This window comes from Lichenostomus cassidix, chromosome 2 (genome assembly GCF_008360975.1).
Source record: "Lichenostomus cassidix isolate B80296 chromosome 2, HeHo_3.0, whole genome shotgun sequence".
Taxonomy (NCBI): domain Eukaryota; kingdom Metazoa; phylum Chordata; class Aves; order Passeriformes; family Meliphagidae; genus Lichenostomus; species Lichenostomus cassidix.
In genome coordinates this window covers 51,151,084-51,171,219 of record NC_139482.1, presented here as the reverse complement: position 1 = coordinate 51,171,219, position 20,136 = coordinate 51,151,084, and the positions used below count along the sequence as shown (strand labels likewise).

General features: G+C 39.3%; 1 protein-coding gene across 6 annotated transcripts in view; it reads right to left on the bottom strand.

The window, feature by feature from the left end:
• The window catches only part of TPK1 (thiamin pyrophosphokinase 1), a 301,751-nt gene that overhangs the window by 106,182 nt on the left and 175,433 nt on the right, over positions 1-20,136 (bottom strand). For all 6 annotated transcript variants that reach the window (XM_085051533.1, XM_085051531.1, XM_085051528.1 and 3 more), the window contains one exon: positions 3,180-3,326. In XM_085051533.1, the coding sequence (XP_084907659.1) occupies positions 3,180-3,326 (147 nt within the window). The remainder of the gene's footprint in view (positions 1-3,179; positions 3,327-20,136) is intronic.

Sequence of the window (20,136 nt, the reverse complement as noted above, 5' to 3'; positions counted from 1 at the left end):
TTCAGACTTTGGCACTGATTTTAACTGTGTTGGTTATCTGCTCAAAGGAATATTTTGCTTTAGTGAAGATTGAGCAAAAGTGCTCATTTAGGCTGCTTGTCATTAGTTTTCCTTTCCCATTCAGACAAGAGAAAATCTTTCACTGTCAACTTACAAATTCTGTAGTCACAAATTATGTTCTCATTGTTTGGGCCCTTCCATAGGTGCAGCTCATTTCATGCCTGCTTTCTTTTCTTAAACATGTTTAGTAGTTTGACATATATTGGAATTCATTTATCTAAATTCAGACACCTGCAGTGCATATATCTACATTTTAGCCTCCCACCAAATTTCTCTATAGAGATCATGGAGACAGCTATTTATGGGATGTAATTATTCCCATCTTTTTTCTCTTTCCCTTACAGGACCTCATCCTTAAAGGTCACAAATGAACATAAGAGAGTTTACTTCCTTTTATCTTTCTTCACTTTCCATGCCAAAACATTTTTATCTATATATTTTAAAAACTTGCACTGTCTGTCCATCTATTTCCCAAGAAATGCCTCAATACTCAAAGTGCTAATTACTCTTACCATCAGTACTTGGAATGTTATTGGCTGATGAAAAAAGGCTTTGTTTACCTGGTCCACCTTGCTTGGTAGTCTGCAGTGGAACCCAAATCAGGCATTGTCCTTGCTGTCTTCCTCTTCTCACCCTGAAGACTTTTAGCAAATCCATCAGCATGTTTCCTATAATGCTGTGGACCCTTTACAAATGTGTTAAATATTGATATATTTCTTCTAATGTAACCCTCTATACCAACGGTGTGACAATATGAAATCACTCTCTCTCAAAGCAATTAACAGATGCTATGGTGTACTTAGATACATACTCACATCATCCTCCTCTCAGTTTCTGAGTTAGTAACTATAAATTCAGCATCTTGACTTGTCATTTCCCTTGGTATCCTTCCTAGGGCTCTTATGGAATTACCAGTTTATCTGCTGTATCCAAATATTTTAGACTCTGCCTAGGTACACATGACAGAGAACCACTCTCTTGCTATACTGAACCAAAGGCTAATGTTATTTGGAAGCAAAACCATTAATTATGTTTTGCTCATATATATTTTATCCAAAGGACCCAACGAAGATCAGATTCTTCTTCCTGAAGAGAGAAAGGTTTCCAATCTACATTTATAGGAAAAGCGACATGCTCTCAACTTTATCATTTGCATTAGCATTTGAATCTCAAAACCTTGCTTCATTTATTGCACAGTTTCCAGACTTGCATTTCGAAAAGTCAGTGGGTCCCCCGCTGTGTTAAACTCCCTCCTACCTTGATTTTAAATTACAAAGGGGAGAGGGGGAAAAGAGAGAATGTCATGATTGTGGCTGTTTGCAAGAGAAAAATATAAGGCTGAACTCCATAAAAAGAAAAAGGAAAAAAAAAAAAGTACTTCCAAGCTTAGGATGCTTGTTTCTTTCAGTTCATCAACTACTCACTTTTTTAGAGAAAAACAACTATGCAGGATTAATGTTATTGTCTGGAGGTACCACAAGAGTTGACTGAAGATAGTGACAGTGACAGGTTTAAATCAACAATGAAAAGCAATTTTGTGTCAAAGCACTAAGACTGGTAAAATGGCCTGCCCCTATATCTGCCCCCTTTTTCTGTATACTAGAAACTGCCTGAAGTTTCCTGTGGAGTTATGCCCATCTACAAAAAAAAAAATTAAATGCTTTTTGAATGGCATTATTAAAAACAGAACAGAGAAGTTTTCAGCAAACAAAACAATTAGCAACCTCCCATTTCTATTTAAAATGCACAGATAATTTTTTTAAAGTTGTAAAGGGTTTAATTATTCATGGAAGACTTGTGAAAGTAACCTTAGGCATGGCATTTTAAAGGCACTTATGAGAAAGATGAATGAAAATAATTAAAAGTCTTTCCAGTCTGAGCAAGAGGTTTGTAAGCTAAACTGGAAATTCTCCACCTTATTTCAGCTCTTCAACATGTTCTTAAAAATATCCTAAAGGAAATTTACAGTAGTCAGTGAAGGACTTCACTCACAGATCAATCACAAGCAAGTTACTCCTCATTTTTACATTTTAACCACAGTTATCCTTTAGCTCTCTTTGCCCCTCACTCTGCTGCCTCTATCCATTTAGCTGTGCAACTAATGATCAGAGTAATTCCTCATCACACCGGCAGAAGAGCTCCTGTGCCTACTACCTTTCCTGCAGACACAGTGCTTCAAATTGTTAATAGAGCATCTGCCCCCGTGGCTTTGAATCCATAATCTCATAGAACCTCATTAATGCTTTTCTCAAATTACAATGAAGCATATCTGGGGCAAGGTTGTGTCAAATTCACCTGTGAATGTTATTTGTATTATATGGAATAAGCTTTTTATTTGGAATTGTGTTATTTGGAATAAGCTTTCCAAGAGAAAGTGGGAAAGTTAGGTAAGCTTTTAGAAACGTTGCCAAGGGGAAAAGGTATTTTCAAAAAAATAAATTAATCACTGTTAGAGAACAGTGTTTGATGTTTAGATTTGCCTTTAATTTAAATCTCAGAAGCAGAAGATCAGCAAGATCTTTCATGTGTGCTGTTTTATGAATCAATAAATGCAATAACAGATCTGAAAAACCACAGAAATAACACATCTTAAATAAATTCCCCTGTTGATGCTGGATGGATTCCCATCATAATGAACTGCACCACTCAGACTGCATAAGAGCTCTGCCTGATGTGTATGTCAGGAACTCCCTCATAACATCCTCTTACATCATTTCTTTCTTCCTCTTATTGCAGACATCCTTATTGTTACTCAACCTGCAAAAGGGCTGTGTGCTAAATTTAAACGTACTGGAATCTTATTTAAAATGTTAATTTAATTTTTTTTCCCATTTATAATCAATATCCTATGTTTACCCAAATTCAGTTTTCGTACTTTCTGGTTTTCTTGTTTCTCCCGTTTTAAACAAATCTATTCTGAACAAATTAAACACAGTCTTTTCCAAGGCAGGAATTCAGAGCCCATCATTTGCTGTCCACTTGCCTCCAATTTATTTTATATTTTAGTTCTGACCCTACAGAACACAGCTGAGAAAGAGAGCATTTAATGGTTCAAGACCTACGGCATCAGGGTGGGTGGAAGGTCAGTTTTATTACGAAGTAACTTTTCCAACACTTACAGGTTGAAGCAGGTAAATCAGTGAGCACTCCTGGATAACTATCACTGGAGAAGGAGTGATATTTGTTGCATGAAAAAGCGTTTCCACAGATGCCATTGTTTGGTCAAAGCGTCCTCCAAGTCCTCCCAAAGTCACAATCAAATCAATCTAAAAGACAGAACAAAAACAGTCACCAAGAAAACTCTCAGGAATGATCTGCAGACCGTGAAAAGACACAATAAAATCACTTTGGGAGAAAAAAAAGAAAAAAAAAAACTACTGACTGCAGAAAAGCAAATGTCAAATACAGTTATTTACTCCCATTACTGGTAAATACCATTACGTGATTTTGAGGCTGAGTATTAAAGCACCATAAATTCATGGCCAACATGTGGTACTTTTTAAAAGGGCATAACCATTTTCCCTAAAATACAGGCCAGTCTCAGAAGGTACTTACCTGTCTGTCCTGAATATAAAGGGTCTAAGATATATCACTCCATATCCAAGCTACTCAGGTAAGTGTGGTATATCTGGGCCATAGAATCCCCAGTTCTTTACATCATTTCAGTAATATCCTCACAGTTTACAGAGCAAATAAAGAAAATTTCAGGTTAGGTCATTATGTGTCATACTCATTCCTGCCACACAGCATTTCAATGTACAAACAGTACCACTCAAAGGCTGGCCCTGCTCCAGATTAAAAGTACTGCTGTAGAGGACATTCCACCCCGAGTGACTGGAACATCATCTCCCAGCTGTCAGGGACAGAGACAGCCACAGGAGCACTCTCCTTTCCCAGGCGTAGACACACAGAAAACAGCACCTGACTGCTTGCAATATGCCATGGAGTTGGACTGTTCCAGCTCAATTCTCTCACACAGTTGTTCAAGACTCTGAACACTTTATTTCCTATAAGCAGAAAGGGAGTATTCAAAAGCCTTGGTTAAGAGCTTTTGGGTCCTTAGATAAAAGTATTGTTATTATTACTTCCATAATGTAGATCAGTTATGTTCAGTAATTGTATTTTAAAAAGCTAACACTAAGTCATATCTAGGGCCCTGAAACATTTCAGCTCTAAAGGCTTTAGAAGCTGCTTTGACAATGGCCATCTGGTGAAGTTTCCAACTTTACAGAGCTTAAGTCTATGGTCTCTGTGATTACATGAAGTTTTACTCAACCCAGGAGCCACATAATGGTGCTCTGTGTATCTGGAATGATGTATTAATAGCATCAGCTTCTATTTTTATTACCAGGTCTAGGGCTTTATGATTCTGTTGAATATAGTTTTGCATGAAAATTAAGGTCTTTTACTTCCTTGAAGAGATATACAATTTTTCTCATTACCACCAGGAAAATTCTTCAGGGGTTAGAGTGGATCAATATAATACATTACACTAGCAGCAAACACTGAAACAAAAAAACTGTCCTTGTACTGCTGACAGCATGAATTTTCTGTGCAGATTACAGATCACACAGACCTAATGCACAACCAAGTGAATATGAATGGTAGGAAAACCTATCCTTAAACAGAAGACAAAATAGCAAAAGGTAAAAAGCATGTGTTCCCAGCTAAGCCATATGTCTTGGTTTGAAAACAAACCAGTGGGAGATCACAAGTCAAGATTGAAATTAAAAATAAGTGAAATAATACAAGGAAAAGCACTGACAAAGTCAGATACAACCTAACACCCTGTTAGGGTGGTAGTAGCAGTCCAACGGAAGTAGTCCAGTTGAAGCGGTGATCCTGTGAAGGTCTAGTCTCCAGCTGAAGATCCAGTAGTAGCTCTGGTCCTCTGGGAACCCAGTAGACAGGGCTAGCTCAGGCAGTTCCAAGGCCAGGTTATATCCAGGTGGGAACACCTGGCTCCTCCCTCCTTGGCAGAGCATCTCACAATGGGATGAGATAAGTCCACGAGTCACACGGTGGGTCCCTGATGGCCCATTGCCTGTCATGCGGGGTGGGCCATTAGCAAGTGATAATAGCTAAGGATGGCCCATTGCCTGTCATCCGGAGTGGGTGATAGCAGCTAATGGCCCACAGCTGGTGGTAATAGAATACTTAACTACATCAATATTGCAACCTAGGACACCATAATACCATAATATATTTTCCCTGTTATTGATTCCCCTGTAGAAACAAACTGCTTTTGTTTGACTGGTGATGACAATGAGTTAAAAGGTGCATCAATTTTCTGAAAATAACACTGCTAAGACCCACAACACCCACCAGTTCCCTACCAGGCAACCAACAGTAAAATGCTCCCCTCCTTCCCCTATAGAGACCATGGGTAAAATCTGCTACACTAACCTGGAACCACAGTGAACTTAAGGTGGCTTGACAAAAGATGTTTTTCTTCTAAGCAATGAGACTGAAGCTTAAATATTAGCCCAGACTAGTCTTCAAGAAACTGAGCAACTACTGTATAGTTTCTCGGTGTCTATCTGTCTCACCATACATTAACTTGTTTGTTTTGGCTTTGATGATTGGTAGAATATAAAATGTAAGAATTAAGGAAATACAGAGTTCCTTTGACTTGGAATTGAAATGATGTGATAACATTCTGAATGTGTCTTCTTTCCCTGGTAAAACTGCCAGTACATCAGAAAAACCCTGCTCTGTTATTACCACACATATACTTCCCATGAAGTACAGAACCCAGCTCAAGCAATGAAGTGCTCAGTAACTGCAGAGTTCTGTGGCAGAGACTGCCAGAGCACTACAAGTTGAAGAAAAATCTAGCAAAAAAATTCTGCTTATATTTTCAAGTAATACAGACTCCTACTCAAAGTCCTACTCCTTATTCAATTGTAACAGTGCAGACTTGTGTACTGGTTACCAAAAAAGAAGAAATACAGCAAGGAGTAGATATGTTGAAAAGGCATTCATAAATCAGAGGTATGGGGCTGATGTATGTTGGGAGAAGGACAATAAAGATACCTGAACAGGGAATCTAACTATTATTTGGGGTTTCCATGGATTGTAGAAATGAAAAACACAAGTGTGTGACAAGTATGCAAACAAAACTAGCTGGAGTATAAGAAGATCAGACAGAGAGAAAAGCTAAAATTCTGCACTTCTGTGACAGTTTACAGTACCACCTTTCACTGGATCATATTGACAGAAGTGGCAGGCATCCAGACATTGTAGGACTTTTACAGCCTTTTCTTTATTAAAAAAAAAAAATCCCAACAAGAAAAAAAACACCAACAAAAAAAACCACAGAGAGGCTAAGTGCAACAAAAACCTTAAGAACCTTTCCATCCTAAAGCTGTCAACTCTGTTAAAAAAATCCAAACCCCACAATAAAAAAATCACAAACTAACAAAACAATCAGTTTCTTTCCTGCAATCACTGCCCTCTCACTCTGCCAAGCACTTAAGAAAATGGATGTGCCATGAAGGCATGAACACAACTCTTTGTCATTCCAGAACCTAAGACAAAATGAGTACCCAAGAACTGGACATTTAGCTATTCCCACACTGCAGAGAGGAAAGGCCATTTGTTTTTCTGCTACAATTTCCTGCACAGCACAAGCTACAGAATTAATCCTCTTACTGCTAATGAGCCCAGCAGGCAACATTTGACTAACACACTGTACTTCCATTGAAATGTCTATGCTTCACTTAAATGTCCAATCACCAGTCCCCTTACACAATTTGTTTTCCCACTGTGTCATTCATTTACTGAAAAAAAAGGACATAAAATAATAAATAACTACAAGAACCAGCTCATTGCAGGCATATTCTCTTGGACTATCTATACCCAGACTTAAATGCACAGTATCTTTAAAGGCTATCAAGCTTTAAGTTAGAAATAGTTGAAGATCAAAGGGTAGGATCCAGTAATCTTTAAATGGTACACCCATATGTTACTATGTCTTGAGAAAGTTTTAGAAGTCACTACCAAACAGCTAGGCAGTTAAAAGGAGAAGGAAAGCATAAAGGAAGACTTTGTGCTGGCAGTTCCAGGAGATATTTCTGCCTTCTCCCGCAAGCTGTAATTTAGATGGTGCAGTAACCAAGGGGAGCTGAGGCTCCCACCACAGCAGAATGAAGTTGCTCAGGTTCCTGCTTCCACTCTCCCAGAGACTATTAAAGACAACCTGCTGTCAACTGTTTGCAGGCTCGCTAAATGCTGTGAAGCTGGCCCAGCTTCTTCTTTCTAGTGTGAAGGGGTTAAATACAAAGATTTTCACTGTATGACCGAGGAACATTCATTTAAGGACACAGGAAGCTGGGAACTGCCTGGAGTGGGTGAAAAGACTGCAATATCTAACTTCCCAATGTCACCATCACCATGGCATATAAGAGTGAAGTCCAATGCTCAAACTGATAGCAGACGATGCCCACTCTTTTCAAAACCATGCTCATCATCTCTGATTAGAAATCCTCTCCCCAGGGAGAGGACAGACAACTCAAAGGACTTTCTTCCCCATGAGCTCACTTTCAGCCAGACAACTTGCAAACAAACATGCCTAAGTCTTAGAGAGTTGGGTTGATGAAAGGAAACACATTTACTGACAACAACCAGGAGCATCGAATGAACTGCAAAAAAAATCTGCCCTAAAGGAAAAAGGGAAGGCAAGAGTAATCAAGATGCTGTAAAAGCTCTGGAGTCATAACTAAACCTCCCCCACTCTGAGATCGTGGAGATATTGCAAATATTCAAGATATTAGTATGCCAATTACAGGTTAAGTATCTGATTGGAACATAGTGGGTTTTTAGAACCTTCTCACTTCACTGAAATCTTTTCGTCTTCCACAGCCTTTCTTAATTTTCTATAATTCCTAAGACTATTCCCTTAATTTTCAAATGAATATGACATACACAACAAAATTATTGTAGCAATATGCACTGTATGTTGAAAGTTTATGATATGTATATATACATATATATATATATATAAAAGTATCTTGTGTTGAAAAAAGAACAATTAAGTTGTAACGTGAATGGCACATTTATTATTGCTTTATTGGTTTGTCACTTCATCAATTTTGACCAGTTTACAAGAAAAGCATTTTCTTCTTCATAGGGCAACTTGTCAGCTCAGGATGTGGTTTAAATTATTTTCTAGTCTTTGTATCAGCTTCAGTACTGAACACTTTAAAACACAGCAAGCACTTCCCTTGATAACAAATGGGCCAGAGTAGATTTTAACTCATTTGCCCATAGCTCTAATCCTGGCCAGATAAGTAATTTTTTTAATATCATCCTCAAAATTGCAATATAATTTAATGAACTACTAAAATCCCACAATCCAATGTTAAATAGGTAGCAAGATATTGTCCATTTCAGTTGATTATCCTGGCTCCCTAGCTCAGTGTTTTACATAAAAGGTATGGCATTCATTTCTGTAGGAATGATATGCTGAACCACAGATCAGCACCTGAACTTTGCTCAGGTGGAATCCTCTTTACTCTAGCCAGAATTTTCTTGTTGCTTCAGCCATCTGACTCTTCCTGGCAACAAGAGCTCTTGGTCAAAGGTTGCCATCCAGTCTGTGTACCTGAGAGGACAACCTTCCATCAACTTCATCCTCACCTCACTGACTCCACTAATGTTTATATTACATTGCTCCAGCTCCTTCACAAAGCATTTCTTGCTTATCTTCATTTTCTCACAGTTTCACCCAAGTGCTTTCTCTATTTGTAGTGCTTTTTATTTCAAGTAAGAGGTTAATTCTTTCTGCTAATGACAATAAGTATGCAAACAGATTGCAGTTGTCTGCTTAAAGCAAGAAACATATATGATGGTAAATTGGAAATGAGAAAGATAATTTCAAAATCCAGTAATAGAGTGGGGCTGCTGGAAATATTTTAAGCTTGATTTTACTATTGACTTACGTTTACATCTCTGGTTGAATAACTATTTATTTCAAAAAATAAGGCTTTGACTTTGCCCTCTTTTGCAGGTAAACGGAATGCTTGAGAGTGTGTATAACACAATCTAGCATTAGTTTTGTGGAACATAAACTTCATAACCATTGACTTAATTTTTTTTGCTCAAAGAAACCAAATCTAAAAAATCCATGTGAACTGCTGGATCCCAAGCAATCTGAATTTGACTTCTTGCTTTTGTGCTGAATGTTAATGTATGAGCTTGGTCAAACTACTCACTGTGCCTCAGGTAGAGAGGGGACACCAACAACTCCCACTGTGCTGCTGCTGGTCAGCTGGAGCAAAACTCTACAATTCCTTCTGCATTTCAGATCAGGGTCACTGGAATTCCTTATTGCCTCAGATTTTCTGTCTCTACTCTGGACTGTTACCATGCTCTTCTGAGTAAGTAAAAGTGCATTAGAACTCTTAAAGCAATCTGTTAACTGATGCTTTGGAGGAAAATGTGTGCTGGTTTTGATCCAGACACATTTATTTTGTGTATGAAGAAGGATTGCAGGACTATCAATCACTTGTCTTCTGAAAAATCATAAAATCTTCTCATCTTTTAAAACGGTATGAAAAAACATTCACAAGCATCAGGCTAACCTTTCTCCTCCCATAACTGAACTACCGTAATCCTCAGTGTGCACCGTGGTATCATCCCCATGGAAGTGTGAAATCAGTAACTAAACTATCATATCTCTAAGAAAGGATTTGTATTTGCAGGAATGCAAGAGGCCCTCAAAAGATTATACTAAAATGGTCTAGCAAATCTCTTCAATGATCTAATAGTCACTTGCATCTAGTGCCAGCACTGTGTTTGGCACATGCTGTGGTTTTAATAATTCTGAATTCTGCCTCCAGGAGTTAAAATAAGGAAATACAAACTAAATACAAACTCTCATCAGTGAACAATTCAATGAAGGAAAAACTCTTCTTCAAGAGAATCTGTTCATCGTGAGCTTTGTATTTCACATTTCACTTAACTTTGGCTGTCAGTCTTTACTGTAGTAGCCTTCCCCCCCCGCCCCCAACACATTTCCACGCTGTCACAAGACCAGCAGGGCAACACAAGTACAACCCAATGCTTCCCAGCCATCAGATCCCCACCCCACTGCACAGTGCCTCATCCCACGTGGATCCCACACCCCTCAACATGAGCCAGCCTGCAGCCTGTGCAGGAGGTTAACCCCATCCTGCAACGTCAGCAGGTGGGAAGGACACTGCACAGGGAAGAGCCTCTTTGTTGCAAAGGGTCTCCCTAAAAACCTTGGTTTTTCCCCCAAGGGATGCAGATCATGATCCAAAGCAGGGAGCCTTGCCTGGACTGTGGCTCCTGCTGCAGCCTGCTGGCAGACAGTCTTGTACAGGAAGGTCCCTAGCTACTCAGGACCTGGTGCATCAGACCCTGTATGTTCTGCCTGCCAGCCCACAAAGAGGATACATATCCTGTATCAGTGACAGCGTGTGTGCCTTTGCACGTCTCCATGAGCCCTGACAACTTCCCTTTGATTTCCCTTACAGTTCTGTGGTGGGGTGTCCTTGGCTGGCTGCCAGGCATTCACCCAGCCTCTCTCAGTCCTTCTCCTCAAGAGGACATGGGGAGAAAATGAGATGAGAAAGCTTATGGGTCAGGACAAGGACAGGGAGATTGTTAATTCTGAATTACCATCACAGGCAAAACAGACTTGGCTTGGACAAAATTAATTTAATTTATTGCCAATTAAAAATCGAGTTAGAGAAAAAAAAGACAAAAGTAAACCCACCTTTCCACCAACCATCATATTTTTTTCGAGGCCCAACTTCACTCCTTCGTTCCTGACTCCTCTATCTCACCCTTTCCCTGAGTGGCAGAGGGAAACAGGGGACTGTGGTCAGTTCATACCAGCTCTTCTCTGTAGTACCTTCCTTATCATGTTCTCCTGCGACAGTGTGGGGTTCTCTCCACAGAATCCAGCCCTTCAGGAACAAGCTCCTCCACTCCCCACATACTGTAGCTCTTGCCAGGAGCCTGCTCCTGTGCAGGCTTGTCTTCACAGCCTGCAGCTTCCTCCAGGGCACATGGACCTGCTGTGGCACAGGGTGCTCCACTGCCTGCTGCAGCATGGTGCTCCATGGTGGGCACCTGCTCCAGCTTGGGCTCCTCTGCACATGCTCCAGCTCCCTCAGGGGAGATCCATCTTCTCTGCTGCGATTCTCCAGGGAAATCTGCTGGCCAGAGTCTCTTCTCCTGCTCTCCCCTTGGGGCTGACCTGGCCATTTTGTCCTCCTTTTCCGCTCACCCCTCCCCGCCTGGGGCTGAGGGGCTTGGCTGTGCCTCTCCTCATGGAGACCCCTGGGCACACAAAGCCAATAGCTCATTACAGTGCTTGCTTCTCTAGAAGGCTGAGATGAATAGGGGATGTGTATTTCCTTTCCCACCACATCTTCACGTGGCTGTGTTTCAGCTCCTGCCCAGATGCTGCTCCAGGACGCTTGGAAAGCCCACAAAGGAAGCTAAACACATCTTTGCTATTGCGAGGCAACGGGGCAGAATTTCTGCAGCCAAGGGTGTCCATATGAAATGATCTGCTAGCAGCCCACAGGCACTTACACCCCCATGAACAGGGAATGCCAACTTCAACACTATTGAGAATTGAGACATTTTCCTGTGACTTCCTGAACCAGGTGTGTCTTTTCTTTAAAACTAACTTTCTGCCTGGTTTAATTTCAATTCTGTCATATTAAGTTTTGGTGTCAAATTTTAAGGAAAGAATCTCAATTTCATACATACATAATATATATATATATATATATATATATATATACACTTTATTTGTTTGGTTTGGTGGGGTTTTTTTGGTGGGTTTTTTTTTTTTTTTTTCATTTGAGTTAAGAGTAGCAACTCAGGCACTTTCCCATTGTAACATTTAGCAGTGAAGTCAGTATAAAAGACGTCACAAGTAAAGCAGAGCTCTGGAGGACCTTCACTCTCCCACAGCAGCATCACAGAGGACATAACAGCCTGAGGCACTTGAGCCCAGCTAGGGCGAGGCGTTAGCTCTGCTACTTAAAATGTTTAAACTCAGATTCACACAGGTCTGAAGATCTCCTGATAGGTCCCAGCAGAACAGTAATATTTTCAGCTGGTCTGAACATTAATCTTCATGATGAACAAGGGGATAATAACCTGTCCTATTATACTCCAGGGACAGATATATGACCTGAAACTAAAGATGGAAAATTTTTCCTGTGTCTCTCAGGCCCTATTCTGTGAATGGTTCCTCTTTTGAGTGATTTTACTGAATACCTGGGTAGTACACAATGACTTTTTTTTTTCTAAGGGAGTGCAGGCTTACAGAAAGAAGTCTTGAATTTATACATTTGTTTCTAAGACGCTGGACATATTTTTATACTGTAGGAAGTACGTTATGATCTGGATGTCAATTTTCCTTTTCAGTGTAGGTTCAGTATTTATAGCAGGTAAGTTAAATATAGCCTGGATAATTACAGAATATATTTTAGTTTTCTGCACTGTCCTCTAGACCATATAAACTTAGCCACACACTTAAAAAGAAATGAAGCATGATTTCTTAAACTGGAGGCGCTTGTGAAGCTGTAAACATTTTATGTTCACATTTAATTTGCAGAAAATATTGAGCTTTAATTGTTCAGTGCTTAGTTCAGTTGTTTAAAAGGGAAACTCAATGGGTTCTTTAGGCAAGCTCAAGAGACCATCCCCTGTGAGTGACAGAGTAAAAGGTAGGCGATTTAATAAGGAATAGCATGAGCATCAGAACTAGCAAAGCCTGCTTGCCAGGGCAGCTCTGCTATGAAGACCCTTCAGTCCCTGCTTTTGTTGAGCTTGTGCTAATGCCTTTTTTTACAGTGGGAATACTGTAGGGCCCTTTCAAATGTTACTAGGCTGTCTCATTTTCACAATATTTGTTAAGAGTTAAATTACTCTAAGCCCCTTCTTGAACTGCACTGGTGTCAGCAAAGAGGGGCAGAGTTAAATGTCAGGAAAAGGCAAATGACTAGAGACAACAACAAGGCCTTAGGACTTCAGGCTAAACCATTTCTGTGTAGCACCAGACACACCCTTTCACTTCCAAATGGTCTTAATACCTTCCTCTCCCCTCTGCCCACAAGACAGCTTACTAAGTAAGGAAAAGAAAAAAAAGAGAAAGAGCCACCACAGCTTCAAAAGCTTTGACCAATACTACAATTTCACTGTTTCTCTTGGGTATTCAAAGGCCATACAATATTACAAAAAGAGGGAAGGTGTCATGGCATAAAAACCCTAAACAATCCAAAACCAGTAAGGAATCATTGTTATATGCACTACTTAGGTTAAATAAGTTTCTTTGAATAGGATAAAAAAAGAAGTCACAGGAGAAGTCAATTTGTTGATTGATTCACCCTCTAAGGACCAGATCACTGCAGTTCATGAAGTTATGAAAGTGTGCTATCTAAAGCACAGGGTTTAGATAGGGTTTCTTATACTCATGAATGTAGAAAACTGAAGTTTTTATGAAACGATCTCTACAATAGCCAAAAACCAGCCATTCTTGACAGCCATCTCAATTTAGTAGGAAGAAACCATATTTGATATGTAAAAAATGCTCTATTATAATCTGTAGTTAAAATTTATCATACTAGCACAAATTTCTTAATATGTTTCACAATAAACTTACATTCCATTAATTAAACAGAATGTAATAAAAACAGTTGTAACTTATGGGAGATTTCATAACACCACAGTATTCATGTGTCAAGCAAAAAAAAACCCCAAATCCAAGTTATTTATGAAAATCTCAGGCAACAAACTGAGCTCTCAGACCTTGAACTGCAAAAAAGTTCCTGATGTCAAAAGATACAGCTGTTCAAGATTTCCTATTACAATATCCACCTCCAAGACTCTGTCAATACAAGTATGACAGTCTTTTGAGGATAATGATATGTGCTTGTAGCCCGACCACTTTCCCAGCATGAAGGCAGTTACATCAGCAATAGCTGCTCTCAGGGAAGCTGTGCTCCTGCAAAGCAGAAGGGGCTGGAAGCAGGAGGAGAATCACATCTCCTGTGAGAAAGTTACAAACAGGACAAAATTGGTGGTGGTTACAAAGGGAACAGTACATCACCTGTAGTAACCTCACACTTTCTGTTTCAAATATATTTAGCTTTTTACTAAGTTGAGAGAACAGTAGCTGGCTTCCTTATTAGCTTCTGCGGTGTGGTTAATGAGCATATCCTTGATCTCTTGAATCCCTTGAACTGCCTAAATAAACAGTATTTCTCCCCTTGTTCTTCCACTCCCCAATGCTTAATATGGGATTTAACTTTTTTAAACAAACAAACTGAAATCAGTGTGCTCTCCAGAATCCCTGCCCTGCCTGTGTCTTAAAAAAATTATCTTCATAGATCAAATACAAGCCCCAGTAGAGCATACACAGACTGCATAAGAAAATTTCTTGGTATGTGATGCTCCGTGTTCTTGCAGACACCCATACTGCATAAAATTATTCTAACACAAACATACTTAATGTGTCTTGATGCTCAAAGCTATAACGGAACATGAAATTAGGGTTTCTCTTTGGGAACTGGCAAGTTCTGATATCCTCTATTACAAGAAATGCATTTTGTCATACCTTTACAATGGGAAGCATTAAAATAATTCAGCAGTAGGAAAGATGGATTAGATACTGCATTCCTTGAAGGTAGCCTTGGACTGTAGAGTTAAAATAGCCCACAAGGATATGTCTGAACACCCTATAGGAGGGACCTGTTGAAAAGTATAATGATATTCTACATTTTAAAAGTGGGAATTGACAGGAAACAGTTCAGATCCATTTGTTTCTTTTGGACAGGAAAGGTTTATGAAGAAGATTACTATTAATATCTCATGAAAATCTTTTGATGCAGCACTTGACAGTATAAGAACCTTTTCATTACACATATTTAAGTTCCCCTAAAATATATCTCATTTGCATTTTTTATTCTCCTTCTCCAAAGCATTTAGAAGAAAAACTCAGTAGTGCCACCAAAAATGAACAGGTTTATTCTCAGTCCTGCACTCAGTATAGGATTTGGAGATAAAGCCACAAGCTTCACTGTCATTACGGTCCTTCAGGTCCAGTGGTGAGGCAGGGGAACTGGCTCCAGAGAGAAACTGTGGATGCCCCATTCTTGGAAGTATTCCAGGTCAGGCTGGACAGAGCTCTGAGCAGCCTGGTCTAGTGGAGGGTGACCCTGTCTGTGGCTGTGGGGTTGGAACTAAATGATCCTTAAGGTCCCTTCTAACCCAAACCAGTCTGTGATTCTTATAAAAGCTTCATACCTCCATGTCAGCTTAGGCATTTCCTAGTCTGCCTTTCTGTAGCAACGTGCGATTTTAGGATTCCATGTGCTCCTTTGTGCCTCTGCTTTGTATACCATTGGTTCATTTTGAAATATGCTCTGCTGTACCCCGAAATCTATTGGTGGGTTCCCTATGCCTGTCTTCCTTCAGACTCCCCGGGACTGGCTCTGGGGGAGACAGTCCCTCCCCTGCCTTTCCCTTTATAAGGCAGAGCCTGGATCACCTCGTGGTCTTGCATCTCTGGGCTGCTAGCATCTGCTACCTGCCTTGTCTCCCTTCCCCCTTCTCCTTCCCTGTGACCCTTTTCCCCGTTACCCCAAATAAACCAATCTGCCAGAACAGAGATGCAGTCCAGTTCCTTCCTTCGTATCACGATATTCCTGCTGAATTGACGTGGTTGGAAGACTGCTGTCATGCCGCAGAACCTCGGGGGCCGCCCGCCTGGATCCGGTGGGATTTACAAGAACCAGAGACCCGGTCCGGGGGGGGTAGCTGGCCTGTGCCACTCTCCCGGTCCGTGGTACAACACCTTTCCCCCCTGTTTTGGTGTTTAGTAACTTCCCTGTTCTCAAATCCTGAGAAATGAAAACAAGTAGCGTTCCACCATGAAACTACCACCTACCAACGTGAGCAGCAAAATTATGATTTAGTCAGGAAGTGAAACCAATGCACTTACTGCTAAAAAAATGCCACATCATCAGGAATAACCTCAGCTGATAGACAAAACCAAAACTAAGCCAAATAGAGCCCAGTATTTGCAATAATTATACCCTTTCTCTGTGGTACTGGTCTTCATGTTAAAAATTACTTTCTTTTAAAGTATCCTCTGATTTTTGTTTTAGGGTACTTTCGGTTTTCTTTCAGGGCCTTTTTCCTCATATAAAGGCAAACCAGAGGGTTTAGTAAGCTGTTTGAACACTGCACAGCTGAAGGTCATAGCTGAACATCACTTCATTGTCTTTTCTATGTCACTTTATAAACGCAGGATTTCACTAACTTGTTTAGCCTCCCTCAAAAGAAAAGAAAGTGGACTGATTTGACACTTTTTTGAAAGTACAAAGGATAGAATGTTTGCATTCACTTTAAAGAATTAATACCCTAGACTGCTGACTGATTGAACCTCTAAAGTGTAATTTTAAAATGGAAATGTTAGTATAGTATCCCTTTATTGCCAAGGGTTTTTAGGAAGAGTTGGTTTGGATATTTTCCCTTTTTCATATTGACACTGGTGCTTTTATCAGTTTAAACACACTAACATTAAACCACTAAAAGGCATGTAGGTTTCAATAAAACTCATTTTTTATCTCTTCAGCCCATATAACCAAATGAGCTGCTTTAACTTTTTTTAAGCAGAAAAGATAATAAAGCTAAATGAAAAGTCCCAGAGCTTAGTTTTAAGACTAAATGGTATTTTAGATGAAACAGTTAAGGAAAGCAAAGTTTGTAACTCTGAGCTAAAGATAATGGCTTAAATCTATCTTTATATTATGAGTATTCTTCTTGGAGCTGCCAAATTGATAAACACACTTTCAGTTCTCACTGGTGTGAGCTGCTACAAGCTGTCTGTGAGTGAGACCAGAGATGATGCTGTTGAAAGAGGATTTGATGAATGTTGGGAATCAGAAGATCATTCCCAACTATACCACTAGCATGCCTGGAGACTGTGGACAAATTGCTTCTGTACTTCTGCTTTCCAATCTGCAAATTAAATATAATAGCATACACTTCTAATGCAAGATCTGTTGACCCCTAAATAAGAGATGTTGTAAGCTTGCCTATAATTTTGCCAGTTCAGTTGGTTTTCTGAAATAGCTTATGTTAAGAAGAGAGAAAATTAAGAACAGAAAGTAGTACCAGACACAAATAAGTTTATTTGAAGGTCTTGTAATGAAGAAAGGAAAGTACTCACATAACTACAGAATGAATAAAATAGTGATTAAAGCAGTAAAGCAAAATGTGCACACCTAATAGACCATAAACAATGTGAAAGACACACACAGCAGCAATAAAGACAGAGTTATTAAGACATTTAAAAAGCACCAATTAGGGCCAGAAAGGAACACTGCCAGAAGAGGTGTGCATTTATAAACATATTTGTACATGCACATGTGTGAATGCATACTCACAGTCATGCAGAAAGAGAAAAAGAAATATCTAACAGCCTTTAGGATGGAAAGAAACTTCAGGAGTCAGAGTCTCTTGGTGTTACTTCATTGCTTCACCCATCCAATAGAATGCAATTCACAAATTAATTAGGGCTGTGGAGAGGGAAGATCAAGACTGATTCTAGCTCACACATATAAGAATACTGCTTGTTTAAAATTCACTGCAGTATGTAATTAAAAATATGTATAATTAGGTGACTTAGATCTCACAAAATGACCCCAATGCTGCTTTTTGCATGACTTGGCTATGTAACCAAAATATGCAATGTAAATCAGAAATTAATTACCCTGAGGATTCAGAAACTATTCTAAGAGTGTTTATTCGAGAAATAAGGAAAAAGCAGTCATGAATTTGGCTAATTATTCTAGAAGACAGAATTACTGCTCTTTATATTGAACAAGGAGTTCAAGAACTAATTAGGTATTTTTTCTCCCAGCTGACCATCAACTCTAGCTGCATATTTCCATGTGGTAAAGACATTTTTAGGGCTCTTCTCAAAATACCAGTAAGATCTAAAAATTTTGCACCCTTCTCTCCAGTAGGAGCACCGAGTGTCTACCTCTCCTGCATTTTCACTCAGCTGACCTCCAAAAAAGCCATTTCACACGATTATCTTTCAATACGCTGTTCTTCTGTTCAAGTTATTTGTTCAAAAGTTATTTGGATGAGCAGGAAGAAAGAAAAGGAGGAGCATGAATGTGCAGAGACATGGAAATTAACTTACACAAACTTAATGCCTTTGGATCAAAATATTGCCCACATATGTTCATGTGAGCTCAAAAACCTCCGTGACATAGAACTTCTGTAGCGCTGATTGAAAAATCAGAGCAGTAATTTTATCCATTCAGTATAGCAGATAAATGATAACTTGTTCTCTAACTAATAGAGGAACACCTGTTTTAAATACCTCAGCTACTCACACTTGAATTTCATCCTGACAAACTACATCGCAGGATTGTGGATCCATGGTATACATTGAATGCAATTAACTTCCCAGCTTAACATATTGCTACCCAGAAAGAGTAGCAAACCAGCATGACTGTGGCATCATTTTTTAAAGAGACTAAAGAGATACCCTCCTTGTTTTGTAATCTCAATTATAAATCACGGGAAAACAAATTTGTAGTGTCTCTTTGTCTCATTCCTCTTTGACAAGTGCTTTGGATAGAGTGGGGAAAAATCAAAACTGGACACATACATATTTTTTCTGGCACCAGAAAGACACTTTCCCCCAGTTAATACTGTCATTTAGAAAGAAAGCTTTTACGATATTTCACAGAAGGAAAAGAACTCCATTTTGTGACATGCAAGTTGGTACTTGAGGTCAAAAAACACAAACGCAGATGAAGAACCCCTTCTTTATTCACTTCTGGTTTTCAGATCCTGGACCTTTTCTTCTCAGCTGTGTGTACCTCTCAGGTGACCACCAAATTCAATGGCAGCTTTCTTCTCTGAAAAAATTTGCATTCTCCTCAAAGATTTTAGGTCTATGGCTGGAACAGTCTGTTGTCTTACCACTTGACATTTATTATGGGAGAGAGTTACCCATAAAGAAACCTAAATCAAATGCAAATTTAGGTATTTAAAGAGGCTAGAGTTTCAGAAGAGCTAAGAGGTTGCATCCATAAACTGAGGCCACTGTATTTTGCAAGTGCTCAGAATCTCTGTGTCATTTGGCGACCAGACGTCAAGCTACTCTACGCATTATCAGGACATGCTGAAGAACCACCAAACCTCCTACTACAGAATTAGAATTACATCCAATGCTTCTGAAAATAAGGCAAAATAGAAACTGAACTAATAATTTATAGAGTTGTGATACAGTTTTGTCTTACATTTTCTTAAGTTTCACATTTTATCTCCCTAAGTGGAGTCAATGACTTCTTCAAATTCCTTAAGTCAGAGAACACAGAAGACCAAAACCAGAAATGCATGATGCTTTATCTAGTGTCCATGAATCAGCTGATAGCATCTTGTTATATTTTATGGAACAGGCACTGCAACCAACAAGCAGCTAGGATTTAATGAACATGGTGCTTAGCTTTAGAAAATTTATCTGTGTTATTCCTTGCACCTCTGAAAAACTCAGATTGTATTTAAAGCACATCTCTTACATGTAACAGGATAAAATTATAACTGAACTGAAAGCTTAGGTTTAGTGCATTAGTTTAGTGCAAATGCTACACAATTACTGCAATTGCAATCAGTTTTGTACTTTACAAAATATCCTCAAGGATTACAATATGGTATCCTTTATCCAACTCAACATGGCTTTACTGTGAGAGTGATCACAGAACTCAAACTTTTACAAATAGACTACTTATTGTTGAAACACACCTGCTGTAGCTGTCATGTTCCCATTGCTCTTATTTTAACCACACATTGATTATTCATTATAAAACCCCTTGTAATAGCTTAAAAAAATTCCTTCTCTAGCAGTAGCTGGGATTGGATAATGAACTGAATTCAGGACACATTCGAGTTCTTTTTCATTGTAAGGGCATTTATACTAGGAGGAAAGAACCTTACTTTCCAAATTCAAAACAAATCCTAGGCATAGGTGGCTTATCTGTTCCAATGGCATATATTATC